General features: G+C 40.1%; 1 protein-coding gene across 1 annotated transcript in view; it reads left to right on the forward strand.

The window, feature by feature from the left end:
• Nucleotides 1–14,183, forward strand: part of LOC146821647 (uncharacterized) — a 1,582,729-nt gene that overhangs the window by 1,287,403 nt on the left and 281,143 nt on the right. Inside the window, exon 29 of the mRNA XM_085609888.1 lies at nucleotides 9,330–9,392. Within this exon, the coding sequence (XP_085466014.1) occupies nucleotides 9,330–9,392 (63 nt within the window). The remainder of the gene's footprint in view (nucleotides 1–9,329; nucleotides 9,393–14,183) is intronic.

Below are 14,183 nucleotides of genomic sequence, written 5' to 3' on the forward strand. Positions count from 1 at the left end.
GATGTTTGCGAATAGGAGTCTGGCTGAGCGGAGGTTTCTGGTAGGTTTGCGGAAGTTTATGTGGGTCTTGAGGTTTGTGGGGCCAATGCTGTGTAAGCCTTAACATGTGTGCCTGAGAAGTTTAAAGAGTGCTAATTTGTCGATTGGGAGCTAGTAGAGCTCTTTGATGTGCTGGGTGATGGAAGTGCCAGTGGGAAGTTGATGGGTCGCTGCCTGCAAAGTTTTGTATGGTCTGTAGTCTTCTAGTCAGTTGAGCATTGATTCTGGCATAGAGTGCAATGCCGTAGTCCAGCCGGCTCATGATGAGGGCTTGGGAGAGGGTTCCACTAATGTTGGTTGGGAGCCATCAGAAGATCTTCTTGAGTGTGTGGAAGCGAGAGACGGAGACTGCATTCACTTGGCTGGTCATGGCGAGTTGGTTGTTGATTACTAATCCGAGGTTGTTTGCGCTGGGTGCTGGGAGGAGTGTGGGTCCTACTTTGGCAGGCCACCAAGGGCAATCCCAGAGTGAGGTGTCTTTGCTGAAGATTACTACTTTCATCTTGTCTGTGTTGCACTAGAGGCAGTTGGTTTTCATCCATCTGGTGACTTTGGTCATGCAGGTAGAGAACCTGGTTCAGGTATTTGACAATATGATGTTTATTCGATGGGGGTAGATGATGCTGACAAGTGGGATCATGTATGTGTACCAGGGTGGACCTCAGTGAGGATCCATATGGAACTCCACAGATGATTGAGGTTGACAGCATCTAAGGTGCAAGGGGCCAAGCTGACTGACTCAGTTCGGCCTCTCTGGAAGGAGCAAATCCAGAAAAGTGTGGGTCCTTTGTAAAGGTCTAAGTCACAAAAATAACTGATTTAAAGAAGATCTTGTGAACATGAATGAGGACAAAGAATTGAAACACAATGTAGCTTAGGCCAGCATAATTTTAATTGAACCTAACATTCACGTCCGGACACGTTGGAGACCAATTTTCAGTTAAATCATTTGAAATTTACTTTTCAAATGATTTAACGGCTTCACTTGAGTTGCGGCGTCTAGGGACTACCTCATACCACATTAGTTTTACGGGACGTATCAGGATCCCCGGGTTCACAGAAAACCCTAAGTAGGACAAATACTAAATACAGACACCCATTGTGGGATGGAATTATCACCACATACTATATTGCTATACTAAAGAAAAAATAGCCTTGAAAAAGTCGCGGGTACACTACCCATGTATGTGACAAAACACGTGTTGGCTTTTTGTGCTTACGACCAGTCACATGAGTGACAGAATAAGAAGACTCTTCTACTGATTTAAAGACTCAAGACTTGTGACAACTTACTTGTGTTGTGGATATATACTGTTCCGTTATTTATTAATATTCAAATTTAGCTTATTTTATTGGTGTGCAAAATTTATGTAATTTGCCTTTGCATAATTTTGTGAATTTGTTGGAAAATGATTCCAAATTAACCTAGCATTTGGTGCTTTATTTTTAGTGTGAAATGTGTGCATGTTTTCAGTTTGGACATGAGTACACATTTTGTACTAAAAATATATTTAAGTGGCAAATGTTGTGAACATTAGTAACTTCGGGCATTTCCTGTAATAAATGGAACCCAATAAATGGGGAGTTATGTGAGATTACATCAGTTTAACAAACATTCTGCCCAAGCCTAACTTTATTTAGAGCATTGGGAAGCAACAAACCTAGACTCATCACAAATACATTGTGGGAGGCTCAGTCACCAGAATAAAGGGCCCGATTCACAAAAGTAATCTGAGACAAAATCCTAACTTTACGACTTTTGTCTCAGGTTAGGAGTAGTAAAGATTCGGTATTCACAAAAGGCATTTAGGAGTAGTAAAGTTAGGATTCCTAACTTTACTACTCCTAAATGCCCTTTGTGAATACTGAAAGTCGTGAAGTTAGGATATTGTCTCAGTTTAAAAGTAGTAAAGTTAGGAATCGTAACTTTACTACTCCTAAATGCCTTTTGTGAATACCAAAAGTCTTAAAGTTAGGATTTTGTCTCAGATTACTTTTGTGAATCGGGCTCTGCAACTTTCGGTATTCACAAAAGGCATTTAGGAGTAGTAAAGTTAGGATTCCTAACTTTACTACTCCTAAATGCCCTTTGTGAATACTGAAAGTCGTGAAGTTAGGATATTGTCTCAGTTTAAAAGTAGTAAAGTTAGGAATCGTAACTTTACTACCCCTAAAGGCATTTTGTGAATACCGAAAGTCGTAAAGTTAGGGTTTTGTCTCAGATTACTTTTGTGAATCGGGCTCTACGACTTTCGGTATTCACAAAAGGCCTTTAGGAGTAGTAAAGTTAGGCTTCCTAACTTTACTACTCTTAAATGCCCTTTGTGAATACTGAAAGTCGTGAAGTTAGGATATTGTCTCAGTTTAGAAGTAGTAAAGTTAGAAATCCTAACTTTACTACTCCTAAATGCATTTGCTGAATACCGAAAGTCGTAAAGTAAGGATTTTGTCTCAGATTACGTTTGTGAATCGGGCCTACAGAGTTTATTCTTCACAGCATACAGAGATAATAGAGAAAAAAAGCTCAGCGAGGGCTTTCCCTGCAAAAGTCCAAGACTTCCTGTGTTGATAAAAGCACTTCCTTTCTAAAAGAAAATGAGATATTATTTGGGCAAGATGTGAGGACTACGCAAGTAATAAGTCTAGAAATCCTGTAAGGCCAAATGACAGTTCCAATCATTTAAACCTGGGCGCAACTCCTGGTAGCTTTGGAACAGAACAGCCAGGCTTAACTTAGGAAAATGTGCAAACCATTTAGCAATATTTAAACAGTCCAAAAGACAATTCAATAAAAAAAATCTCACAACCAAATTCTACAAAATAGGAAGAGGAAAAATTACAGCAAAAATCCAATAAGGAGAAAAGGATATATGAATTTGATTCGTTTTACAACAAAAAGCACAAAAAAATAAACCATCAACAAGAAATCACTGTTCGTGGTTCACCAGTGCCTAGGTGCAATTTCTGGGCAACCGCAGTGTAGGGCAGGTCTGATACACCAAGCAGATAATCCCTGTCACATTTTTACCTTCTGACTGTCCCTTCTAAATAGGGTGGGTGGTCTGATGCCCTTACTCTGACTGCTCCTACTTTGTTGAGCCATCAGAGTAAGTTTTCCAAAGGCTGAGAAAGCTGAGGCACTGTTGTCACAAAACTGATGATCTGCCCAACTGAAAACAGAATGGGCAGACTGTGGGTTTGGCAGTAGCGTACTTCGTTGTGGTTTTAATAAACAATTGTTCTAAGAAATTATAATGTTATTGTCTACCATACAATAAATTATCTCTAGGTATATTCAATTTACAGCCAGGTTATTAATTCAAGATATTTAATATGTGTTACATTGGGATCCAAAATGTTTGAATAAAATTAATATTTCTTACTATCCAGCATACAATCTTTCCAGGAGTAAGCCAAACCCATTTGTAAAATATTTTTTTTTAAAAGCTTTCTTCATTTCATTAGAGGAATATTGTATTTGTTATACTCTGTGTAGCATTTAAAATTTGATTAAAATGCAACAATACAATCAAATTACACAGCTAGCAATCCAACATTTTTAATTGTTATTGTTCCCAAAACATGTGTCATTGGCTTAGATTATCTATGTTAATGATACACAAAGTAATCCCATCAACTTTAGAGACTACACAATCCCACATTGTTTCCTCATCTTCAGCTTGTCCAATCATCACAACAATTATAATTGTATTAAATTATGGTGAAATCTCAAATTTCTGGCCAGAAGAAAAAGCAGTAATGAAATATATGCATTATTTTATGGAACAATAGGATTGTATCCTTTTACTAGAGTATGCTCACCTTTAATCTTTTACATAACAATATTCAGAACCCATATCAGTATAAAACATTGAATACATTTTTATGATCCCATTTGTAGATAATAACTTCTTTTAGGGCCAAAGCTGGGCAAATACAAATACAAGTGCCTGGCCCACAAGAAGTGAAAAGCATCTAAGTGTAGGTGTGCTGGTGTGCACGTGCCTTCCTGTTCCACCATACTAATATTAATTCCTGGGGCTGTCGAGGGGAAGGTGGCACCAGTGCAGCTAAGCACCAGCTTAAAGTGATCTGAAGATCAAAGTACGAACATTTATGGACTAGTGCAAAGTGAAGTATGTAAAGACTGTAGTGCTGATGTGCTTGTGCGTCCCTGAGTGGTCACACCATGCTTTGAAGATACAAGCTGGGCAGCCTCAGGAGTAAGTAGGAATCAGTCGTACTAAAGGCATGACAAAGGTATGGTAAAGGTGGATACACAAGACAATCATGAGGTCCGATCGCCTCTGTGGACCATGCAACTGCATACAAAACGACGGAAAATGAGATTAGACAAAACAGCATTGGGCGTGTCAGGTTTAGACTCAAACCCCTGATCGAAGAAGCTATTACTACAAAAGCAACTTTGGGATCCTCCCAGGCTGTTTTTGAGGGGGGATCCCCAAAGCAACATAGTGGTATTGTCTCCCAGCCAACTATTGCGGATTATTTTCAACTCTGTGAAAAATCTATGAAAGCCGCTGGTAGGCAATCTAATACGGCCAATATAGCTATATTGTCAGAGATATGTCCCCTAAAGTCAGATGCAACATCAATCAAATGCTTAATAGCCTAAGGAAAGGAAATTGAAAACAAGTCATCAACAGTTCGTTGCCTTCTAAGACACCTACGTTTTAGAAAATTACCGGAAGACAACCGTGCAATCTCCACTCCAGCGCTGGGCTACCACCTAATGACTGTAAAGGCACTAGTGCATTCTTCGTGCACTTTAACAACAACAATCCAGCCAAGTGCTGCACATAAACTGGGTGGACCTACAAATGGACCATTGACAGATGACAACACTCTTATTATCTCAGACATAATAGATCTGGATTTTAGTTCAAACCCGAATAGTACAGTAATCGAGTTATCATCTGGCATTGCTTTGAATATAATCCAGGAGGTACTCCTGTCCTCACCGACACGGATACTGTTGACTTCATAAAATTTAGATCTGGTCGTTAGTAATACAATTGGAGACATCATAGACTGAAAAGCTCAAGACAAATCAAGCCCTAATCAGCCGAAGAGTAGAATAGAAATAGATCCTTTTAACCCAATACCAGTAACAGGAAGAAACCAGGCTCACTTGAAACCAACCCTGATGTCTGAGAAAATGGTCATAGAGACTATACCCATGGCACAAGGCCACTGTGAGGAAGAGAATGCAGACTTTATGAATAATTCTCTCACGTCAGCTGATCTTTCTCTTTTGGCTAGATATGATGAAAAATTGTCTGTGGTGGCCAACTTCCCTAATGACCCTATACAGGCCCAGACTGGAATATGGGGCACCATGGATGCGATAACGACAGTCCTACATTACCATTTCGATAAATTGAAGATACAAGTGGGGATGCTCAATACACTTGCTCTTTACCTAGACGGGATTGATTCCAAGTTACTTAAATTGACAAACTTAGTTGCAAAGGGCCAATCAGACAGAGATAATCAAATGATTTCCTCTACCTCTGCCCATATCATAGATAAAGTGTCAAATCTCCCAAGAATAGTTAGGGCTCTAGTAGACAAATTAGACTTCAGTCCTTGCAGCAAAATATGGAGCCTGCAATTACAGCAGACCATAGACAATGTACGCATCGTGACACTAAAGAATCAACAGCCTGAATATTCCAACAAGGTCAGAATGAAGCATGCAGTACAACTGGTTCAGGAAAAGAGTGGCCTAACCGCAATGTGATTCAAGCCTATAAAGATCAGCAGCAAATAACAATGCAACCTATCCCACAAGCTCCACGTATCAAAACCTCCGTAGTAAGACAAGGAGCACACTGCATTTTACAGGACCTTCCGGAATATCAGAAAATAACAAAAAATTTAAACAAATATCAGCAGCCCAAGATGGTGAAGATAATCAAGCAATAACTATCACAAATTTATCTTCCACTTTGAAAATAACTGGGCTGACCAAAAGAGCAAGGAAGAGGCAAAGAAAAGCACATAACAAAACAAAAAAACTAGCTAAGACAGGTATGGCTGATAAACCGAATCGATGATTAGGCTTGGTTAACCACAATACTTACAAAGAGTAGATCTTTAGGGAATGACTGATGGTTCAAACAACCTGTTAGATTGCAAATGCATTTCAACATTTGCTCCTGGAATGTCCAGGGCCTTTCCAGACTGCTGGAAGATCGAGATACAATAGTCTTTTTACAGAGTTTTGAAATCTTAATGTTCCAGGAAACCTGGGAAGTGGATAATACTGCCATTATTGGCTACCAAGAATACTCTATTTTTACAACTCGCTCATCTTCATATGGATGAGCGAAAGGTGGGCTTTCAATTTATGTCTATTGGAACTAGATACCAAGCCTCAGTAAATTGATTTTCAATCAAGATGCTTACAATGTACTAAAATGTACCTACAAATCCCAATTATTTTATTGAACGTATACTTGAGTACAAAGAGATTGATTAAAACAACCCAGCTTACCATCTTCTGGGAAATAATTAAAACTTTGATACATCAATATCCATCAACTAGTCTAATTGTTTCAGGTGACTTTAACATGCATATGGTCTCTAGGAACTTTTCAGATAAATTAAATACAGACATAATCCAACTACAAAACCTTTATATTCTGGTGTTGCAAGAAGATCCTCAAAACAATAGAATAAGTGTGCCAACGTATACAAACTCAAGGCAAAATTCTATATTTGAGTATACTATGATCTTAAAGGCCTTAGCATCTGGAAATAGTGGGTATCACGTTGCTCCTCGCATGGAAAGTGACCACAGCTCCCAAATTATAACATTGGCTCTAATAGCTCACTATCTGCCAAAGTTAAGACATCTACAGCAATAGCCACCACTTTTAATTTAAAAAGGCTGATATGGCAGTCATCTAAACAGCCCGGAATACTGACCTTTGCAGAGAATCAAATAGAATGGGCACTCTGTGAATTTCAAAAAGGAAAATCTATGGTTGTACTTTGGTCTTGCTTATGTTCTTCTTCAATAGGAAAATTTCCAGGTAAAACAACAGTCAGGGTATATTTTCAAAAGAATTCTCTCAACAAAGCAATAAAGGCAATGGGGAGAGGATGTAGCCTAACGGTTAGGGCAGTGAACTTCAAATATGGGGAACTGTGTTTGAGTCTCGGCAACCGTGCTCAACATCCTGTGATTCTGGGCAAATCACTTAATCTCCCTGAGCCTAACAAAAATTAATGTGTCTCCATGTAACGCAACTGGTGCTCATGTAAAGCGCTCTGATACCTGATTTCGGGTCTATTTCGCGCTATATTTGCTCAAGTATTCTAAATGTAAGTATTATAAAGTACAGAATAGTAACAAACAACACCAACACTGTCTGGATTAAAGAATAAAGAAGGTTGGGGATTTCTAAAGAGGAAGGGAAGAATGTGTCAGCATTCTCTGAACCTCAGTAGTAGTTCAGAGGAAACGAAAGACTGTCTAGCATAAAGCTTTCTCAGGGAAATACCCCAACAGAAAGGTCTTTTCATTTCTAAGCCAGGGTAGGGTCTGACCATAACTAACCATGGAACACCAATTTAAAACACAATCAAAGGTTCCAGAACATCCTTGCTCCCAAAGTCCGATACCAATCCCTTTGCAGCATTTGCTAGGAACTGGCAAATTCCCCACTTTGAAGCACACACAAATTACGTCTGGGACACAAATGGGAAAGGAGCAAAGGTACAGTTGTCAATTGGAGAATGCTTTCTTCAGGACAAGAAGCCTCACTCATCCAAAGGTGACATGCTTCATCATTGGGTTCCCTCCTCACACCTGCACTGAATGGTGGCTTATGTGGGCTACGACTCCAATGGAGAGGAGCTGAGGTGTTTTTAGTTAGATGCACTGTATGTTTGAGTGTGGGAAAGTGTGCTATCACATGTTTACAAAAAGGGTGGTGTAAATAAAACTTTCTCCGGCTGGCTGAATATTAGTTTAATTCTGGTGCCCTCAGTGAATAGGGTTAAAAAAGTGAGAAGTGACAGGGAGTTTGGAGAAAATACTCCCTGTGTGAGGTCAACATGTTTCTGCCCAGGGGTAGCCCTACATGGGGTTCAAGGGCATTTGTCAGGACCAAAATAATACAGTCACTCTGCGATAGCAATTCTAAAACCTGATCCCTGCCACACAATAGTGAGGCAGGTGATACAGGAGATGGCCCAGAATGTCTTAGTCATGGGGTCCACCATTGTACTGTACCGTAAGGGTTCTGCTCACTCTAGAGCCTCAAGAGGCCGCCTAGACCACTGAGCTGAAGGTCGTCCTCGGGTCCTTGAATGGCGTGCCCAGCAAGAGCATCGTAGCATTTGCCGTGACCTGGTAAACTCCCCAAATTTCCATTCTCACACAATTAGGTACACATCTGCTTGTTCTTGAGAGTTGCATCTTCCTAGCACACTAGGTACAGGAGGCTCATTTCACTGTCTCACATCTGCTGCCCGCTGTTCTCTTCCAAAGCCTCACTATCAGTCTACTATATATCAATAAACCGTTCCCTAGCTAACAACGAACCCGATAACACACCTGCATAGGTAAGAAAAATAGCATACTGGAAACTTTTAAAGTGTGAAATGCTGAGCTAAGGCCAAACCTCAGGCTAAGTTAACTCAAAAATCAAAATGGAAGCACATTACAGTATTATTATAGCCTTATAGCGGATTGCATAGGGCTATACCAGTTGTTAAAGGCCCTTAAACTTAGTCATAGACCTGAGTCAAAGGCGTGGGCCTTTAACAATGGTATAACCCAAGGCAGAAGGGCTATAAGGCTATTAGAACTTTCCACCTACTAAGGGTAGAAGTTTCTAAATTAAAAAGGGAGAAACTTCAAGACATACTTTGTAATGGTGGAGCTCTGGGCTTATACCAGCCAGCATAAGCCCAGAGCTGCTCCATTGTCTTCAGTGGAGCTCTCAACATTCCAATGCTCTAATAATCTTTAGCAATCAAATAATTATTTTTGACATGTAAGAGCATTCAGTAAACATGGTTACATTGATTATACTTCTACTCAATAGGCTAAAGTGATGACCTACTACAATTCTTATTACAATAAGGCACGCAGATTAATAAAGATAAACATGCCTTAAATATACACTTAAATGTATATAACTGATATATGGAATGTGGAACCTAAAAGTATGCTTTTCCACCTTCTAAAAATGTTTATAAAAAATAGAATGTTTTAATATTTTCTTCTATTTTATTTCATATTTTCTCTTTAGCAGTAGCATCTACAAAATCAGGTCTTCAGGCTAGTTCCTCAGTTCCAATGACTGAAAAGCCAAGTAAGCAAAAAGAAAATAAAAACTGTTTGATAATGTGTATGTTTAGAGCAATAGTACCTCTCTTACCTAAATTGTTTCAGTGTAGTTGGCATTTCAAATACATTAACTGTTTGTGTTTTCATTTATACTATCTATGTTTTTATACTATCTTGTTTTATGTTTATCAGATCTGTTACAAGTGCATGTAAGAAATCAGTACCAATCTTTAAAGTTTTTCTACATTTCGTGGGTCTTATAGTATGTACCATGGCTGATGGCCATTAAATACGCTCTGCCTTGGTATCGCAGGGACAGGGTTTTCAAAGACAGATGGGGGCCTTTAAAAGCCAGTATAGCCTGCTACGGTGGGCTCTAAGGCATTTAGATAATGGTCAAATGATCAAAATCAAGGACAGCCTTTTTCCATCTGTTGAAATAACTTTCAGCTTCCTACATACTTAGTCTCATCCTCTTTAATCTATACCTTTGGTCCTTAGTTGATTTCATTAACTCACTTGGTATCACCTGCCATCAATAAGTGAGTGATCTTGTTGAAACCCAGGTATAACTGCAGGCATATTCCTTCGGCTCAACCAACCTTCTCTAATTCTTTCTAAAGCAAATACACACCTGGATGACTAAAACTTAACCCTAAGAAAATAGATTTTCTTATTATCAGCTCTGACTGTATAATAATGGAATTCTCAAATGACAGAAAATGTGCAAAGATTTGGCATAATGTAAAAAATAATTACTACTGAAAAAGTGACAAGGAATCAATCTTAATAACAGTCACATCAAAACCACTTCGGACGGCTGGTCTCATACAGTGGTGAGAGAGGTATCTGACACCCAAAAATACAATCATAATACTCCAGTAGTAAATTCAAGCAGAAGAACTGCCATGTGGCAGTGGTCGCAACACCAGACAAGGGATTGTATCAATGGTACTACTTTAATTAAGAAATTCTATCACCCAGTTGTGCATAGGGATAAAACACGATTATCTGATGCACCCCGATGACTGGTCCCCCGAAATGCATTGTGGCAATGAATGGAACTTTTTCTGCGGAAATGACCATGGGTAAACACTGCTAGGTAGGACATTTGTTCCTTTATGGAATTTAATAGAGTTTGCAGCACATAATATTGCAGTGAATTGTCTGGGCAGACTTACAATTTTTTTCCTGTAATGCAGTGCAGCAACCACATTTACTGCACTACATTACACGAGGGGGAAAACAGCTCAGAACCATATTTATCAACACTGACTGCTGCTGTTGTCATCCCATGGCACTCTAAAAGACTATATTGCATGAGGTACAGCCTGGCAGAGGTCAGTGTACTCTGTCTACCATATGATCCGCACTTGAAGCATTCCCTTCCAGTACAAATTCGTATGTCCACACAACCATAGAAGGATCCCATGCACAATGTGTACTATGCACAGAAGCACAGAAGCAAAGCTTAGGTATTTTGAGAAATGGGAACATTTCTCCTTGTTAGCACCTTTTTCACCTAGGCGTTAATTTCAGATGCAAAACCCAGTCTGGCTGTCATAGTGCATTGTGCCTTGTAAATCCTCCTTGATACAAAGCAATGCAAAGCAGCACAAAGTGATTTTTATGTTGAAAAAGGGCACCGTTTCATGGTAAAATACTTTTTGAGCTGGAAAGTATATACTATGCGCTACTTGGCTGACTCATGGCCTAGTACATCTGGTCTGCTATGTAAACATAGTACAAATTATTTGAATGTTGAATATAAAAAGGGTTGCTGATTAGAGTCCTTCAAGACATTGCTGTATATTGGAGGACCTATTACATTGGTAGTAGTGCTAAGCACAAATTACATGCTATAAGCAGAGTTAATGCATGTAGAAATATAACTATTATTAGAACATTGGAATGTTGGGTGCTCCATTGAAAACAATGGAGTAGTTCCGGGCTTATAATGGCTGGTATGAGCCCGGAGCTCCAACATTCCAATGTTCCTTTGTTCACAGCTGTGGCTGTGAACAAGGGCTTCAGGGAGCCTGAGGGGATTTCAATCCCCTCGCGCTCCCTGAAGCCTTTCTTTTATTTGTTAGAACATTCTGCCCTCTAGTGGCAGAATTTTCTAATAGCCTTATAGCCCTTCGTAGCTGGGCTATACCGGCTATTAAGGTCCCGCTCCCTTGTTAAAGGCCCTCACTGAATGCTAGAGCTGGCCTTTAATAGCCGTATAGCCCCTACAGCAGGCTGTAAGGCTATATTAAGTATTAGAAAAAATAGCAATCATATCAGAATGAGTGCAGGGTCCAAGCTGCATTGAGGGTTTGGGTGGTGCTCCTCTGACCTAATAAATCCTGAAAGTCAGGTTCTGGGAGTCCCTTTCAGGTCTGACAGTGTCTGTCAGCTTTTACTTGGGTTTTACCCATTCTATCAGGGTGGGTGTTCAGGGTGCCAACAAAACCTCTTCAGTACACTAAGAAAGAAAACCTAATGCTCAGCTTGGGTTTGAAGCCCTCTTGAGTGTATTTAGTGGAGAAGAAGAAACATAGTGGCATATTTATCATACTTACATGCACTACAATGCAGCAATCCACCTTGCTGCAATGTGCTGCGTAAAAGGGCAGGAATGCACCATATTAAACATCATATGGTGCATTCCTACCCTTTCCTTACCCTGGCACATTTGTGGCTGCCTAGCTCCAACTCAGGCACCCTTGCACCATGGTGTAAGGGTGCCTGCATTGTGAGCAGGATTGTTTTTGTACAGGAAGAAACCCCTTCCTGCACAATATAGAAAGTGGAAACAAAGAGGAGAAATAAAGATATTTCTTATCATTATGCCTCCCCTGGCGAGGTGTAGCATTTGATGCTACTAATGGTAAATCTGGGAATGCGCCAAAATTCATGGGTGGATGTGTGGGAATACCCGCTCTCCACCCATGGACCGCCTCCGTGGGGCAGAGTGAAGCAAGGCAGTGATTTGCACTGCCTTGTGTTACTCCAGGTTTATGAGGCCATGTAGGGCCACGCAAAACTACCTTGCGTGGCTTGATAAATCTGACTTTAGTGTCGTGTGGTGCAAGGGTGATGCAAGACTATGATAAATATAGGCCATAATATGCTGTGCGGCCTATACAATTCCGCAGAGGGGGGTGACTGGCATTCAGGTTTAAGAGCTGGCATAAGGATAAGACTTTTAGTAAAACAGACTGAGAAACAAAGTTGCTACAAACATAGATAAGAATGTGCCAGATTGAAAGGGAATCCTTTTGGTAATTATATTACACTGACTAATTTCTGAAATTGTCATCCCACATCCACAATATTATGCTACACAGATGGGTGTGTTAAATTAATTAGATTCAAAAGAAAATGCCAGATTGTTCTGCAAGAGCCTGATTTGGTGCTTTGCAGTAGAGACCACATGAATTACAGCACCTGGTGTGGAAAGAGACCACTAATTAACATAATTAAGGCAATATTTAATGCTGCAGAGTAGATCTTTAAATGAGTTGAACATCAGGACATCTTTATCAACACTTCTGCCGCAAGCAATAGAGGCTCAAAGCTTAGACGTTGGAAGACGTAGACAAAATGAAGATGGAAAACAACTATTATGGGCCTATTGCTTTATGAAAAACAATTTTTCTTTGTATAATCTTGACAGTTTTAATGTTTATAAATTGTTTTCAGCTTTTAATATGGATACTGATGATGTGAATGTGCTGCACCTCTTTACTTCCTACATGATACAGAAACAGCTTCTTCAGCTGTGCTGTTTCATACTTCTTATTCAGGAGCTAGGCCTGATTTAATGATGATACATGTATATATTTTTCACATTGTTTTTTGGTGGGAACACTGAAGTGCTTTTTGGGAAATCTCAGATCCACAGGATGCGTGCATGAGTGTTATATTCTGGGAGACTTCTGGCCTGATTTGGATCTTGGCAGGTCTACCGCCGGTTCCATGTACTCCGTCAAGCTGATGGTGGTCCGCCCGCTGTATTTAGATGTTGTGGCAATAGACTGTTGACTGCCGCCGCCTCGTTCTTCTCTGGTAGCTAACAGTGCTCTGTTTCTTCGATCAAGTGGGGGGAGAAAGAAGGATTTGTAATCCATTCAGCTTCCTTGCAGTAGTACAAAATATCAAAGGGGAAGGGATCACTTGACCTGAGTAACCAGGGTTTTACAACGTATTGGTTGTTTTACTGTAAAAAAAACCCTCATTCACGTACTTAAGCCAAGTGGCGGTATATCTTGATTCTCCGCCAAGTTAAAAACGTGACAGCATCATTATTGGGCTTCTTTTTCGTATGCTTTCCTCCACCAGGAGGAGAACCACTGGTTATTACAGTAGTGATCAAGTAGGGGTGAATGTGGAGTGCTCTAGTGAAGTGCATTAAAATTAGGAGCCTCGTATATCCTAGACTGAACTTTTAATAAATCTGGAATCGAGGTGAATAAAAAACGGTGTTGTGCGTAAAAAGACAAATTATTAATCTAACGCACTGAAGAATGTCCAAGAGCAGGTCGACATGTTTCAGCCCTATGGGATCGCTCTATGGGGTCAGTGGGGCTTTCTTCAGGACCTCGGAAAAAGAGAGTGGTGGCTATGTGTAATGACAACAGCCCTAAAGAACCATACTTTGTTTTGCTTTTTTTTGGAGAAGGTGTTTTCCCGGGGCGCCGCAGAAAGAGCGAGCACAAAGTCGCTCTGCTCAACAGAAGAAAGTTAATATGCCCGCCGGCTCCCCGCTGAAGCCTGCATTATCGGACTTGAAGGTACGAAAACACCTTCTGTGATTTCCCCCCCAGAT

Source organism: Triturus cristatus, chromosome 6 (assembly GCF_964204655.1).
Source record: "Triturus cristatus chromosome 6, aTriCri1.1, whole genome shotgun sequence".
Taxonomy (NCBI): Eukaryota; Metazoa; Chordata; class Amphibia; order Caudata; family Salamandridae; genus Triturus; species Triturus cristatus.